The sequence below is a fragment of the Somniosus microcephalus genome, chromosome 10 (genome assembly GCF_052327205.1).
Source record: "Somniosus microcephalus isolate GS21.2 chromosome 10, FLI_Smic_1.0, whole genome shotgun sequence".
Taxonomy (NCBI): Eukaryota; Metazoa; Chordata; class Chondrichthyes; order Squaliformes; family Somniosidae; genus Somniosus; species Somniosus microcephalus.
Window position 1 is genome coordinate 159,486,886 of NC_140996.1, and position 17,204 is coordinate 159,504,089.

General features: G+C 45.8%; 1 protein-coding gene across 6 annotated transcripts in view; it reads left to right on the forward strand.

Moving 5' to 3' along the window:
• Positions 1-17,204, forward strand: part of dync2h1 (dynein cytoplasmic 2 heavy chain 1) — a 996,931-nt gene that overhangs the window by 490,755 nt on the left and 488,972 nt on the right. For all 6 annotated transcript variants that reach the window (XM_085999037.1, XM_085999042.1, XM_085999039.1 and 3 more), the window contains 3 exons: positions 6,237-6,371; positions 7,655-7,798; positions 10,506-10,595. In XM_085999037.1, coding sequence (XP_085855163.1) covers positions 6,237-6,371; positions 7,655-7,798; positions 10,506-10,595 — 369 coding nt within the window. The remainder of the gene's footprint in view (positions 1-6,236; positions 6,372-7,654; positions 7,799-10,505; positions 10,596-17,204) is intronic.

The window sequence follows — 17,204 nt, forward strand, 5'->3', positions numbered from 1 at the left end:
TGGAGGGAAGTTGCTGTGAGGGTCAACTCCAGCAGCATGGCGACCAGGACCCCTGTTCAGTGCAGGAAGAAATTCAACGACCTCACACGGATCGTTAGGGTGAGTGATGGTTTACCAAACTTCTGATTCCCTCCATCTGCAGCTGACTTCGGGCACCCTGTTGCAATGATGCCCCAATGGCCATCTGCCAGCAAGCACCCATGGCCCTTTCTGGCCACACACATGGACAGATGTCTCAAGGCCTCATGTAAGGGCTCTTGCACCATGGGGGGCATGCGATGATCTCTCAAGGCCTCATGTAAGGGCTCTTGCACCATGGGGGGCATGCGATGATCTCTCAAGGCATCATGTAAGGGCTCTTGCACCATGGGGGGCATGCGATGATCTCTCAAGGCATCATGTTACAGAACTTCCCCTTCTTTCCCCTGCAGTCCAAGCTGGCGACGATCCGAAAGGAGCAGCGTCGAACCGGTGGCGGTCCTCCACAAGTGGTCACTCTCATGGATCTGGAGGAGAGAGTGCACCAGATTCTTGGAGGACGTCTGTCTGGTCCTGTGACCACTGCATCTGCCGACCCCATTTCCGACAGCGAAGGTAAGACTCTCACCTTTTTCACCTGTTGCCTTCCACTTGGTCCCCCCGCCAGCATGCATCCTCAGTGTGCAGCCATGTCAGAGCCTTGCCGCAATCTGGCATGCCTTTCAGCAAACCTGTCCTTTTGCTAAAGCCACTCTTCCACCTCCCTACTTTCAGATGAATCAGCACCAACTCGGGCTCAACGCACTGAAGCTGCCAGTGCCAGTGCCACCGGAGGCGAGGAGCAGGAGGACTCCGGACCAGCCGTTGCAGAATCCGGGGAGCGGACACATCTACAGACTGGGGATAGTAGTCCCCTGGAGGGGAGGGGGGTGGCTCTGAGGATGAACCAGTTGCCGGACCAAGCGGCATGCAGCAACGCAAGGGGGATAGGCAAGTTCGGCCACCGTCTCCCCGGAGGGCAAGGCAGTTAGTCATGACTGCTGCACAGAGTGCAGATGAGGTGCGTCGCCTGGCTGAAATGAGGAAACAGGCCTGGGTCAGACACACGGAGCTGATGGCTGCAGTGGAGAAGATGCCTGAGTCAATAGATTCATTGGCTAAGAGTATGTTGGACTTCGGGGCAACAATGGAGAGGACTCTCCAGGGCTTTGGGGCAACAATGGAGAGGACTCTCCAGGTCTTCGGGGAAACAATGGACAGGGCTTCGGGGCAACAATGGACAGGACTATCCAGGGCTTCGGCCCAACAATGGAGAGGACTGTCCACGGCTTTGAGTCGGCTATGGAAAGGACTGTTCAGGGCTTCGGACAATCCCTGGAAAGGTCTGTCCAGGGCTTGTCCGAGGCAGTGGAGCGGTCGGCACCTGCCTTGTCCAAAGCAATGGGAAGAACTGTCCAGGGCTTCTCCGAAGCACTGGCACCTGGCACACAGGTCCTCACTGTTGCCACGCAGTCACTTGCTGGGCTCCTCCACACCCAGATTGAGGCAACGCAATCTCTCACTGCAGCCACCCTCTCTGCATCAGTTAGGATCACCCCGGGCCCTTCCAGTCCCATACAAGGCCAGGAATCAGTGGAGCATGCGATTGTGGCGGATGAGCCGAGCCGCTCCCCTCAGATAGCCAGTGTGTCGTCCGACCATGGTGCAGGTGTCCTCTCTCGGCAGGAGACCATTGCACATGTCAGCGCTGGGACGTCTGCATTGCAGCTGCCACCACCTGCAGGGCACACTGCTTCCAGCCATGGTCACATCAAGCATCCTGCGTCCGCACCCTCCAAGCCCAGAGGTCGGCCAGGCCGTACCTCAGGGGCTTCTGCGCTTCCACACAGTGAGCAGGCGTCCCCCAGCCTTGAGCCCGCCACTGGGGTCCAATTACGTAGGAGCAGCAGGGAGGGAAGGGGCCGGGCGCGAAAGAGAAGTCGTTCTCCCTCAAGGGGCCAGTTGTAGAGGGAGGTGCTGAGACGTTTCTTTGTCCAAATTCAAGGACACCCTCACCTGTTGTTATATTTGCAGAAGGTTTGTTGAGTTTTGCGGCTTTGCCGAAGAGTTCACAGTTATTTAGTAAGTTATGGTTTCTGTTGACATTACGTTGTTTTGCTGTAATGAAAGACTTTTGTGCCAATAAACAGAAGTTTCAATGTGGCATGGTGCACGTGACTACTTTCAGTGATGCTGGCATTCAGAGGCCATCAAACATCCAAAGTGCGCATGAGTTAAGACTCTCATCATTCCGCCACAGGGGTCTCGAAACGAGTCCTGATGAGCCTCTGACGTATGGCCCTTCCACTTTCAGCAGCCCTTCCATCTTCCTCCTCCTCCGCCTGCTCTTCCTCCTCCTCCGCCTGCTCTTCCGCCTCCTCATCCTCCTCCTCCTCCTCCTCCTCCTCCACCTGCTCTTCCTCCTCCTCCTCCTCATCCTCCTCCTCCGCCTGCTCTTCCTCATCCTCCTCATCCTCCTCCGCCTGCTCTGCTGGTCGTTGAGGGACAGCTGGAATTGGCTGGGTGCGTCGATTCGCCAAGTTGTGGAGCATGCAGCAGACGACGACGATGTGTCCCACTTGCTGCGGCGAGTACTGCAGGGATCCCCCCGAATGTTGCAGACATCGGAAACGCTTTTTGAGAGCACCAATAGTGTGCTGTTTACTGTGCCTGGTCGCCTGATGGCCGCTGCTGATCAGCTCTTCTGCTGGGGTGTCGGCCACACGGAGTGTTGTCATCAGCCATGGCCAGAGAGGATAGCCCTTGTCCCCAGTAAGCCAGCCTCGTGTTCGAGCCAGCCCCTCAAAAAGGTTACAAACTGAGGTCAACCGCAGGATAAAGGCATCGTGGCAGCACCCTGGGAAATGCGCGGTGACTGCCATGATGATTTGGCAGTGGTCACTGTAATGATATCAGCAAATAGTGATGGTATTTGCCTGTTTGATTATTTATGCCTGACCAGCATATTTGCCTGATTGATTACTTATGCCTGACCAGCAGAGGGCATGTGACAGAGACAAAGAGTTTAGTTTTGCTTTCGCTTTAGATGCATCACTAGCATGGTGTCTCCTGAAATGCTGTATAAAGAGTTGAACAGACTTTAGATAAAAAGACATCTCTTTCATGAATGTGTCGTCATTGAACCCACAATACAAATCGATACAGTCACAGACCAGCTGCATGTTGAGGGAGTGGAGCCCCTTGCGGTTGCGGAAGTCCTAAGGATGATGGCATGGCGCCCTCAAAGCCACGTGTGTGCTGTCAGTCGCTCCCTGCACCATGGGGAAGTCCGCAATAGAAGCGATACCCTGCGCACGCTCCGCCTGCTTGTGCAGGGTCAGAGGCAAGGTCATGAATTGACGCCTTCGCCTATAAAGGGCATTTGTAACTTGCCGGATGCAACAGTGGACTGCAACCTGAGCGACAGTCGCAATGTCCCCAATGGCTGACTGAAAGGATGCGTTGGCATAAAAATTGAGGCGATCACGGACAGAGAGGTTCTGCACCATTCACGCGGCTGCAGATCCTGACCAATCAGGTGGCACAGATCAGTAACTGTCCCTCCAGAATCGGAGCCTTCCCAAACACTGCTCCTCCGACATGTCAAGGCTTGTCACCTGCTGCCTAAAGACCCTCGCAGCATCCTGTCGGATTGGCCGACCTCCATTGCCCCTCCTCCTTCTGGCCAATCCCGGCCCTCCCGCCGTCTCTCTGCCCCTTCACAGTGTTGGGCGATGAGGCCGTCGCCCTACAAAGAAGCTCCCATTCCGATGCAAGTTGGTCAAAAGGCTTTTAGGTGTAGTGCTGCAAGTGCTTCGGACAGGTTTGAAGGTCTCAAGTACTGTAAAGCTAAATTCCCAAAACTCCGCTCCACAGTAGCTCGCCAACTCTATCCAGCAGCGATTGCAATGAGCAGGCCAAGTGGCTGAGGATTCTGCACTAGAGCTGTCCCCTTTAAATAGCGCCCCCCGACTCCGAGAAGGGCCTGCTAGCCCTCCCTCAAACTGTCACTAATAGCGCTAGGCGTTAAGGCTCCGGGCGCCACCCAATATGTGCTCAGGCGCTCCTAGAAGGCGTTGCACACTGAAATGACGTCATGATCTGCTTGCGCTCGCGGGTGCGTGCAAACACTTAGCGCAGGCGCTAAATGTATAGTCAATATCTGAGTTGTCGCTATCTTCATAGCGACCGCCCCAACATAGGGCATCGCCCCAATTCTAGGTCTCTTTAGGCGCTCAGCGCCGGCGCTACCAACCGAATTTCTAGGCCTATGACTCTAAAATGGAGAAAATGGAATATCTAGTACCTGGTCTCCATTTTAACAGCTTTATTTCCCTGAAATAAAGATTTGCATTTATATATTGCCTTAACACTTGCCTCAGAAATACTCCAAAACACAATGCATTACTTTACAATAGAGTGACTTATTATAGCCATTTTATGCACAGCAAGGTTCCACAATAACAGAAGTGAATGACCAGTTAATCTGTTTTTATTGATGTTGGTTGAGGGGTTGGGGGATGTTGACATCTGGAGAACTACCTGCTTTTCTTCAAATATTGATATGGGATCTTTAACCGCTACAGGAATCAATGGAACAGGCAGATAGGGCTTCAGTTTAACATCTCATCCAAAGGATGACACCTCTGACAATACAGCACTTGCCTAGTATTGCACAGACTGTCAGCATAGATTTATGTTTTCAAGTCTTAAGGGGGGAATTGTAGCCTAAGCCGCCTGGCAGGAAACTGGCGGGATCAGGTCGGCCACCCATTTTACACACTGCCCAATTTTACGCATCATTAAAGTTGTGGTGGATGTACAATGGGCAGCCGACCCGGACTCGTCCTGTTCCTGCTGGGTGGGTTAGAATAAAATCAAGGCCCTGGAGTGCCTTGAGCTCAAAACCATATTTGTCCTGGGAGGAGAAAAAAACCTACTGCACAGACACAATATAGCATGACATTATAATTCTATTCTTGCGTCATTAGACCACGGTCTTTGAAAGATTATATTTGGTTTACTAGCTAAATAACTATTAAGTTATACATGTACTATCCCTGCAAAGTTTTATACACTATAACTATACAGCTATGATGATATTAATGACATGGGTTTTTGTGAATGTTAGAAATGCCAAAATAAGTGTATTAAAATATTTAATAGAAGTACTAATAAAAATAAAAAGAAAGACATGCTGTTTTTTCTGACCTGGAGTCAGAAATCTACAAGCACCTGACAATCTGCAAATTTCCTTCACCAAAAAGGAATTAAACTCTGATTGACCTTGGTACTGGAGCAATGACTTTAAAGTGAAAGGCTGAGCATCACAACTGTGCTCCAGACCACAGACTAGAAGTGTGAAATAACTAGTATAACCCAAAACATGTAACCAATAAATACTTGTTAATGCCCTAGTACAGTTTATGCTTTTTTTGCAATACTGTACTGAAATTGCACAGCGCAGTTTTGTCTAGGAGCATGAAATATGTTTGTTGTGATTCATGTAATGGATTTTTTAGTTACATTTTCCTCTCATTTTGATCCCCTTGTATCACATGTCATACCCTGACCTAATGTTTGGTAAGTGGAACTTTTCCTGTGCCTTTGCAAATGTTGATGGGTTGATAGGCCGCGCACGTGAGTGCTAAGGTAATTCCTGCTCTGATTTTTCTCTTTTTCCAAGTGCACCCATTTGACAATGTGACAGATTGATCGCTCAAGATATAATGCAGATATAAATATGTATTCTGTTATTCTATGCCACCAGCACTGGAGTTTCAACATGGTGTGCCATTACACAACCATGAATGTTGATGTTACTTTCAGTGCCAATTTGGTTGAAAAATCATAGTGTGTTGGAGCATAGGCAGGAAAGTGAAACATGCAGGTTAAATGTAATTTTCAATCTTGACCACTGCAGTGGGAAGTTCCAGATGAAGGTAAGATTGATAAAAGAAATGCAAGAGTCAAATTTAGCCTTCTTTTGTTTTGGGATGAGCCGTTTTAGTAGAGACCTGGAAATGTGAAGGCTGGTTTCTCCGCTTTTGAGGGTGCATAGAAGGATGAGACTGGCATAAAAATAGATGGAATCTATACCCGTATATTATTTAGATTGCATTATGTTCAAATTTAAATCTACTTTTTTATGCTAATAAAATGGATGAGTGGAGTTCACAAAAATGAATTTAAAAATAAGTAAATGTCATTTTTCACAGGCGCTGGCAACTTCCCAAGGAAATATATTGGAAAACAAGGGACTCATAGAGTCGCTCAATCAGACCAAGGCCAGCAGCGCACTAATCCAAGAATCCCTCAATGAGTCATTCAGATTACAAGTCTCTTTAGATCAGGTATTGTGTGGGAGTTTTTAAAATTTATAGTCAAAGAATTAATCATGACAGTGGTATATATTTTATTAATTTATTAAGTTCAATATGTTGAAAGTACCTTTCTTATGCATGTTATTGCTTTATATGTTTAATCATTGAAAAGCATAAGTATTGATCAACTATAGTTGCAATTAAGTTGCTTAAAAATAATAGTTTACTCTATCTGTCCCTCTCTAACACATTTATATTGAATACTTTTATAATTTATTATAAGTGAAAGAAACTGGATATATTTTTAAATTGGAAAAAGTGAAATAAATAAAATGTGTCCAGGAGTTATTCTCAGGCAGTATTTTAGGTGTTCTGGTCAGATCCCTTTTCCAGTATAAGCTAAGTCACAGTCCTCTCAAATTCAGACACTCATGCAGCATGACTGGCGATGACATTGGGTTCAGGCATCACTAATCGATGTTTGAATGCATATCTGCGGTGTTCTAGTTTTGCATTCTAGAAAGACTTGGGGGAAAAATTGGGTTGGTTTGCACGTCTCGTTAGCGCCCCTGGGGGTGCTAACGGGACGCAAATCCCCTAGCACCTGGGCACGGCACCCCTAACGCCTCCCACGAAATTCAGCGGGAAGTTAGTGGTGCCGGTAGCACCGCCGGTGATGACGCCATCGCCGTGCGCAGCGCCTTGCTTGTGCCCTGGCCACGAACTTCCCTTGCGCCCCCTGACCTATCGCTGGACGATATGTCCGACAGGATGAGAGGGCGTTTTTGCAGCGGTGGCGGCGCTACTTAAAGGGCGGGTGTCAGGTGGCCATTTTTATTTTGGCCAACTTCCAGCACCTGCCCCCTTTCACTTTTTTATGCGGGGTGCTGGCGATCACTCAGCCCCACATTCCTCTTTAGTACCGGACTGTTTTCATGGCACCCCGCTCCCCGATGGTCCAGCAGGGCCCCGGTGCACGCAGCACTAAGCCCCTCCCCTTTAATCAGGGGAGGAGGCCTGCAATGACATGGCGCTACGTGCCACCGTGAAATTCAGTAGTAGCACCCCAAGCAGGACGTGGAGGGCTTTCCTGCTTGGGGCGCTACTACTGAATTTATGGCGGAGGGGCACTAACTTTTTCAGGGCGCTAATTTTTCCCCCTTAGAGACTCCATATTTTGGCATTTTTCCTCCCTTTTAATAAATTTAAGTTCCTTTATATGATTAACAGCCTGTCTTAGTTTATTGTTATACACTGCTGCCTGTGGAGGGCAGCAAAATATCATTGTTGATCGTAATTTTTCTTTCTTGCAGGAGAGGGATGCATTTCTTCCACTTGCTCAGACTGCCAGCAAGATGTTCTTTATTATCACTGATCTATCCAAAATTAATAATATGTATTGCTTTAGTCTGGCAGCCTTTCTAAGACTCTTCCAGCGATCCTTACAGAGCAGGAAGGTATGTTTTCAACTTATCAGAATGCTTTGAAGCAGGATTTAATTTTCATCTATTACAATGACATAGCAAAGATGAACAAATTGTTTGCTAACAACCTGAGCACTAACGTTTTAGTTAAAAAAAAAAATATTCCTACCATTGGATTTAATTTACAGTTTGGTAATTAGAATATTGTTTACATCAGCAATAAAAAGGTACCCTTGCACAGTTGGAAATGGTTATTATACAGTAAAACACAATAGTATTTTTTCATTTTACAGCCCATTCATCATTTGATTAGTGTTCAATATGAAATTTTGATTTAAGAGCAGTTCATTCATTGTGCTCCACATTCCAAAGGTAGGTTATCTAACTAACTGGGGGAGGAAAACATATCTGTTCCTTTTCAACCAGAGCAAGTCCTCTCCTCACCTCACCCACAAAACAACTTCCCCAACAGCTCCCCACAACAGAGTGCCTTTACTGCCCAGCTATGCCATTGAATGTGCTTACCATATATAGCGCTTAGATTCTGCACTCTCTCCTCTCACCAATCATGAATGCTTAGCAGCCTTTTCCTCTACCCACTCAGCATATCTAAACTTGAGGAAAGGAAGAAGAACACAGAACGCTCTTTGCCCCTCTATCCCCTCACCAAGATGAATATCTGGGCATGGTGGAGTCAAGCGACGCTCAGCCAGCCAGAACTGAGCTACTTTCCCTACCTTTGCGTCTGTGTCTGTCCCCATCATCCATTCTCCTTCCTCCTCCTCCTCCTCATTCTTCTCCTCCCTTCCCACTATCTGTCTCCTCTGTCCATGTTCACCATCCCCTTTCATCTTCATCTCCCTCCCTTCTCCTCCCACCTCCTATCTACCTCCTCCCACTTCACCTATTTGGGTCCAGTTATCCCTCTGCCCTCTAACCCTGCTCGACCTAAATAGTGCACTTGGTCTTTATTTCCCATGTGCAATGTCACAGGAGATCAACTAGTATGTATATAAAAAGTCTTGTGTGTAGAACAAAATTCCTATTTTTCACACTTTAGTTGTCATTATTTCGCTATAATACTTTGTTGATTGGCTCAAAGTAAAACAGCAGCAAATTGGAACTGAAGAGCTTGGGAATGTATGAATCAAAAGCCAGGTAAGAATCAAGATAATTTCTGATGATTATCTACGAAGGAATTATGAAAGCAACCAGTCCTTTTGACCAGTGAGGTGAACCTACCAATTTAAAATAAAAGGTGGGGATCCAATCCAGTCATTCAAAATGCTTTTGGAACATTTTTGGCTGTTATTTGTTTCTCCCTTACTAACTGAAATTTTCTAGGGGCTATATATCTGCTTTGCTCCCAGATATGCTTATATACCAGCATAAAGCAGACTGAAAAATGGTGAAGATCTATGATGCTGGGAGTGCATCCCCTTTGTGCTTCACATGCACTTCGGGAGGTTTCTTTAAAGAGGGTGGGGTCAATTGCACCAATATTAAAATGGTATGCAAATGAAATGAATCACTGCGCTTCCCACCTCACTTTCCTGCATCTTTGCTTGGTGGAGGTTGAAAAGCCGCACTGCCCACAAGAAGTGGGACTTGGTGTTGCACTCACCCCTTCGGATTAGAAGATCTGAGAAGGGGTTTGCAGCAAGGCCAGCAGGATGAGTATTCGGCTGAAGGCTTTCTGATTGCTGTTTTGGACAACTGCCTGACTGCCCTGAAGCTTTTGGTGCAATACTGCTGGTGCAGGTCTCCAGTGTTACAGGTTTCCTCCTCCATTGTGTGTAAGCAGTTCCAAGGGGTGCTTTGCTGATAGTGAGTAATCAGAATGTTTGGATTTCCTTACAGCTGTCTGTGTGAAAGAGACAGAGGCAAATCGAGTGAGATATGCACACAAATATGTATCCAGGAAACAATCACAAAATGCTAATTTCATTGTCCCTTATAAAATCACCAATGCTGCCAAAAATAGGATTCCCCCAATAAGTGCTGTCAAATCCTTTCCTTGCCTTTCCATTCACTGTTGACAAATGCCAGGAATCCACTAGTGAGCCAAATCTCACATTCAATCCCAGTTGTGTCAAATCTCATGTTCACTTTCCCCACTTTTGCTAAACTCCAGGTTCACCTCCCACAGTGATATCAAAGTCTAGGACCCCCACCCGAGTTCTGACAATTCCCAGGGCCATTCCCTAGTGATACCACAGCCCAGTGCCATCCTCCAGTGCTATTGAAGCCCAGGATCATCCACATTGCTACCAAAGTGCAGGATTATTGCCAAGTACAGCTGACCCCATTCTTTGCATCCCCCAGCACTGCAAAATACCAGATATCTGCCTCTAGTTGGCACATTTTGCTTACCATTTTGCTGTGTTTTCTCAGCTTTAAAAATAAGAGCTAAAAATTAAATACAAAGTTAAAGAAATATATGCCACACAGTCACATTATAATGGGCAGAGCTGTGGAATTCATTCCCCAAAGCAGCAAGGAAAATTCCAGAATGCCATTTAATAAAAATGGAATTTGACATATTCAGTCACTAAATCAATACCCTTGTGTATCCATTATATGACAAAAACATTTCTAATGTTATAAAACAGGAAACCCTCTGACTCACCGTGAACAGAGCCTGAGGAGATCTACCAGTATATTTGAATAAATGTTAAGTATGTGTTTTTATACTAAAGTAATATTTTTAGACTTGTGATCCATTTTTTCTTTCCATTAGGAATCTGAAAACACAGAAATCCGAATCACAGCTCTGATTGGTACTCTGAAAACGTTGGTATATGAATATATTTGCCGTTCACTGTTTAAGGTAAGAATAACCACTGCAGGTGTATCGTTTTGTTAGAAAAAATAGTTGTGCAACTTTAGATATCTGGTGTTGACATACTTATTTTCCAACCATTTATTTGTGGGGTAAATCCCTCATCATTTTAGTTATCTGAATGCTACCTAATTTGTTTACTGTCTAGAAGGTGAGCCCTGACACTATTAATAAATGCTATTAACCTAGTTCTAATAGCCATTTCCTCCTGGTCTTTCTTGTAGTGTCCGTGTGTAGATAAAGACACTGAAGACAGGAGTTGGTTCATAGGTATTTACTAAGCAAGTCTGGGGGGGGGGTTCTAAAGGATATACACAATACACAGGCTTATATAGCCCAAGTGGCAATTACCGGCACTACGCACACCTGGGGCTCTTAAAGGCACATACGCCACAATTGCACTTAAAGGCACATACACCACAATTCCTCCCCTTCTAGCTAACTAGTACATCATATTTTAAGTAATTATTAATTACATGTTATATGCAAAATAATATACATTGCTGTATTAATTAATTATAAGTTAGTCTCTCAGGAGGCTTCCTGACTCGGTCCGGATAACGCCTCGGGGGTGTAGTAGTTTCTGGTGGTGTAGTAGGTTCTTCTGGCAAGGCTGATTCGACTTGAAGGCCAGTGTCGGGTTCATCGGGTTCCAGTATCACCGGATCGGAGGTAGATATGGGTATCTCTACTTCATCGTTAGATGTATAGCGTGGTGGTGTAGGTTGTCCCTTTTCGGATGACTTGATGATTTGGTCAGCATGGCGCCTTATTATGCTTTCTCCGATGTCCACGGTATACATCAGTGGTCCTAGTCGTGTGCAGATAGTTCCAGGCTGCCATTTCTCGGTACGGTAGTCCCGGGCCAAAACCGGTTGGCCTATCTGGAGGGCCCTAGTTGGCCTTTCATTCATGCCCTGAAACTGCCGGTTCTCCACGTCCCTTCGGATGTTGGGCTTGACCAAATCCAGCTGGCATCTTAGGTTTCTATTGTAGAACATCATGGCGGGAGTTTGGTTTGTAACCATATGTGTTGCATTCCTATATGCAAATAAGAAGTTATCCACCTTGTGCTGAAGTTTTATGTCTTCATTACCCATGGCCTTTATGGCCTTCTTAAAGGTCTGGACAAACCTTTCAGCCAATCCATTGGTGGCGGGATGGTATGGGGCGGACGTGTAGTTCTTTACCCCATTGTTCTTTAAGAACTTTCTGAATTCTTCGGACACAAATTGCGGTCCATTATCAGAACATATCTGTTCCGGCAGCCCATTCCTGGCAAATATGGTCCTTAATACTGTGATGGTTTTTTCCGTGGTGGTGGAGGACATCTTTATTACCTCCGGCCACTTGGAGTGTGCATCAACTGCGATTAAGAACATTGAATCCATAAATGGACCAGCAAAGTCGATGTGCACCCTTTGCCAGGGAGATGAGGGCCACTCCCATGGATGTAGAGGGGCCTGTGCCGGAGCATTTTGGACCTTCTGGCATCCTAGGCAGCTCTTGGTCATGTCTTCGATGTCTCCATCGATACCTGGCCACCATACAAACGCCCTAGCTAGGTTCTTCATTTTCACTCCACCCAGATGCCCCTCGTGAAGCTCCTTTAGCACTTTATCCTGGAGTTTGGGTGGAATCACCACTCTGGATCCACACATCAAGGTTCCTCGGCACACTGACAGCTGTTCTCTTCTTTGTGAGAATGCTGGCAACAGTGGTTCGCCATGTGCTGGCCATCCCTTCATTGTTAAATCGTAGACCCGTGAGAGAGTAGGGTCATTTCTGGTCTCCCTTTCAATGGCAGAATTTGTCACCGGTAGACATTCCACTATGGTAGAGTGGAATATCTCTACTGGGTCTACTGTAGGTGCCTCTTCTATCGTTGGCAATGGCAGGCGCGATAAACCGTCAGCATTCCCATGCTGTTTTGACCCTTTGTATTCAATGTTGTATTGGTGTGCCCCTAGAAAAAGGGACCACCTCTGTAGTCTTTGTGCCGTCATAATGGGGACACCTTTCTTAGGGTTGAATATGGAGATGAGGGGTTGATGGTCAGTCAGCAAGGTAAATTTTTGTCCGTGTAGGTAATGGTTGAATTTCTTCACTCCCCATACCAGGCTGAGTGCTTCCCTGTCTATCTGGGAATAGTTACGCTCAGCTGAGTTCAATGAGCGTGACGCAAAAGCTATCGGCCGTTCCGAGCCATCAGGGAATCTATGGGACAATACCGCTCCTATGCCGTAAGGGGATGCATCGCACGCCAGTCTGATTGGTAGTGATGGGTTGTAATGAGCCAAAACTTTCTCGGATGTGATTAAGTCTTTACATTTATGGAAGGCACGTTTACAGTCTTCGTTCCATTTCCAAATCACTCCTGTCTGTAGAAGATCATTAAGAGGGTGTAGAATAGTTGATAAGTTTGGTAAAAATTTATGATAGTAATTTATTAATCCCAGGAATGACCTCAATTGGGAAACATTTTCAGGTGCTGGGGCTTTTATAACTGCTTCAATTTTTTCAGGTGACTTATGCAACCCTTCCTTATTAATTATGTGGCCACAATATGATATCTGATTTTGGAAAAATTCGCACTTGGGGCGATTTGCTCGTAGGCCCCGTTCTTTCAGCCTAGTGAGCACCTGCTCCAAATTGGCAAGGTGCTCGTTGTCGTTTTCTCCTGTTATAAGGATGTCGTCTAGGTAACACTGAGTCCCCGGAATCCCTTGCAGGACTTGCTCCATAGCTCTTTGCCAGATAGCTGGAGCTGATGCTACTCCAAAAACCAGTCGATTGTACTGGTACAGGCCTTTGTGTGTGTTTATTGTGAGATACTTTTTAGAGGTCTCCTCAACCTCCATCTGTAGATATGCCTGTGCCAAGTCAATTTTTGTGAAACGTTTTCCTCCGGATAGTGAGGCGAAAATATCTTCTATCCTCGGAAGAGGATACTGTACCGTGTGAAGGACCGGGTTTACAGTCACCTTGAAGTCCCCACAGATGCGAATTTTTCTCTGTTCCTCAGAGTTATTTTTCAATGCTTTTTTCATGACTGGAACGATGGGTGTTGCCCATTCGCTCCAATCTATTTTGGATAATACGCCTGCCTTTTCCAAATTCTCCAGCTCTGCCTCGACTGCCGGACGTATTGCGTATGGCACTGGTCTTGCCTTAAAAAATTTTGGAATTGCTGCATCTTCCACTTTTATTGAGGCGGTGATGCCTTTCAAGGTTCCTAGTTTCTCTTGAAACACTTCTTTGGCGTTGGCGAAGATGTCTTTTAATCGTTCAGGTATGATGTCATCATTGTTTTTTTCCTTACTGGTCACCGTCAGTGCCTGAATGGAGTGCCAGTCTAAACGTATCTTCCTTATCCATTCACGTCCCAACAACGGTGGACCACCATCTTGTAGAATGTATAAATACAACTTTTGTATTTCTTTGCCGTTGTATACCACAGGCACCTTTATTTTTCCTTTGGGGTATACTTTCTGCCCCGTATATGTTTTTAAGATAATGGATGTGTCTTTTAGAGGTATATGCGAAAATAGCCTCTCGTAATCTCGTCGATTTATTACGGTTAGAGCTGATCCTGTATCTAGCTCCATTTTAACTGGGGACCCTGCTATTATGAGGGTAACCCAAATGGTCTGGTAATCTTCATTGGCAATTACATTATGTAATTTGAGAGAGCTTAGTCTCTTGTTTCCGGAGTCGCTATCGCTCTTCTGGTCTTTGGAGCTACTGTCCGTCATCATTTGTACCTTTCTGTGCTTTTCCTTCTTGATTCTTTTCCTGTTAGTGGATTTTTTATTTTCAGATCGGCATACACGTGGAATGTGTCCCATCTTTCCGCATTGCCTGCATGCTTTTTCTTTGAACCAACAATCCCTCTGGTCATGGTTGGATCTGCCGCAGCGATAACATCTCTCGAAACCCCGTGTCATTTCATGGGTGCCGAAGTCCTGTGGCCTTTGCTGTATCTTTGCCGCTCCTATTGCACTGAAAGCCTTGTCCAGTGTTAAATCTTTTCCAGAAGATACCTTTTTTTGTGTTTCTACACTTAGGGGATCGCAGATGAATTTGTCTTGCAGAGAATCTGCCAGTCCTGCCTCGAATTGGCAGTGTAGGGTATCAACAATCTCCTCAAAATTCTTGTCCATCGGTTCGGCTGGAGTGATTAAGTTGCGTAACAGCTTGTATGTTTCTGCGCCCATTAGATCCAGAAGCACTGAAGCTTTTTTTTCATCTTCTATTCCATTTGCGGTGCAAAACACCTCCACTCTTTCTACATATGTGGTCCAATCCTCTATCTTGTTATCAAAAACGTCAATATTGCCAAAGTTAGGCTCTGTTTCGTTATCAAAAGCATCAATATTGCCAGACTTAGGCATTTCAAAAAAGATATGGCGCTTCCCGCGCTTTTTTTTTTTCTCTCTGTAGCAACGATATGGCGCTTCCTGCGCTTTCCCGCCGCTGCTACCGATAACAACGCTGTTTTACTGTGGTTTCCGTTTATTCACTGTTGGAGACTCGTTCCCAACGGAGGTCTAAACGCTGACCTGCTTGCCGCGCCGGCCGTCTCCCGAGTGCACCCTCCCAGTCCGTTATTGCTTGCCTCCGATTTTGCTGCCTGTCTCAGCTGTAGAGCCCGCCGCTGGAGCCCCAGCCTGACGCCCAGGAAGGATTAGCGCAGTACCTGCCGCCAGCTGGTGAAACCACAGTTTCTATTACTTCCTTGAGTCTTCTGGACGCTGGAGGAATCGATGTCCTTGAGGTGCTGCCGAATTGCAGGTAAGTCCGTTTCCACTTCGTCGCCACTGTAGTGTCCGTGTGTAGATAAAGACACTGAAGACAGGAGTTGGTTCATAGGTATTTACTAAGCAAGTCTGGGGGGGGGTTCTAAAGGATATACACAATACACAGGCTTATATAGCCCAAGTGGCAATTACCGGCATTACGCACACCTGGGGCTCTTAAAGGCACATACGCCACAATTGCACTTAAAGGCACATACACCACATTTCTGACCTTGATAACTTGCTTGTCCTGGGATAGATGCTGTAGTTTTACGAGAAGGTGCTGATCTACAGAAACTTCCCTGAATAATTAGTTGTCCATTGATTTTGGGATGTGCCTATGTAAACCATTTTCCCTAGGGAGTACCACAACAGTGGCTAGGTCAAGCATAGCACAATATTAGCAGCTAAGCATCACAACTGTGCTCCAGGTCCCAAACTAAAAATGGGCAACTCCACAGGAGATCAGCTAATTTTAAATTAAAATGTATTTGTGTATCCTTGTAGTGCCTTAGGTACTTGTGGCCAGCACCAGTGTCTGTTTGCTCTTACTTAATATTTAGGTCCATTCACCCAAGCCAACCTCAACGGCACCTTGGTTTCACTAACAAAGCGCCAGCAAAAGTTGAACCTTCAGCTCGTTCAATTAATTGAATACCTCTGTGCTTACATGGTATATCTTTGTTCCATCGATTAAAGGAAGAATCCTTGATTTAAATCCAAGTTAGAGAGGTTGGTCCCTCCATGTCTTAATTGACAATGAACCTGGATTCCTCTCTAGTCAAACGAGTTAGCAATTGTGCGTGCCATAAAATGATCCTATCAACAGGATAGCTAATTTAGAGTTAGCTCCTCTCATTGAAAAATTTAAAGTGCTGCAGAATTCACATTCTTCATGCTTTTAGATGCTGATGTCTGCTGGAAACTTGTTTGTAAAAAGAAAGAAAGACTTGTATAGCACCTCTCACAACCATTAGACCTCCCAAAGTGCTTTACAGCCAATGAAGTACTTTTTGAAGTGTAGTCACTGTTGTAATGGAGGAAATGTGGCAGCCAATTTGCGCACAGTAAGCTCCCACAAACAGCAATGTAATAATGACCAGATAGTCTGTTTTTAATAGTGGCCAGGACACCAGGAATAACTCCACTGCTCTTCTTCGAAATAGTGCCATTGGATCTTTTACATCCACCTGAGAGAGCAGATGGGGCCTCAGTTTAATGTCTCATCCGAAAGGTGGCACCTCTGACAGTGCAGCACTCCCTCAGTACTGAACTGGAGCGTCAACCTAGATTTTTGTGCTTTAGTCTCTGGAGTGGGACTTAAACCCACAACCTTCTGACTCCGAGGTGGGGAGTGCTACCAATTGAGCCACAGCTGACACTTTAAACAAAGATTTTGTACAAGGCACTGAAGTATTCAATTAATTGAACGTGCTGAAGGCTCACCTTTTGTCAGAGCGTTGTTAATGAAACCAAGCTCCACCAGGTGCTGTTGAAATTGACTTGTTTTTAAAAGACATTTTCTTTCTCATTTCTTCTTTCTGTTTTGGACTTACTTTCTACTGAGCAGGTGCAAGGGTTTAATGTTGGTATGATTTGGTCAGGCTATCAGGTTTATTTTCTTCTGACAGTTCAAGTGCTCATTATTTAAGTTCACCACCATTGCAAATTAACTGTTGATTACTCAATAAACTTCTAATAATTACTTCCCAATGGCCAATTCTTCAGGGATGGAAGTGACCCAGTGCTAGTTACATACAGTAGCAGCTATCTACTTCCACTCTGACATTCACAGTGA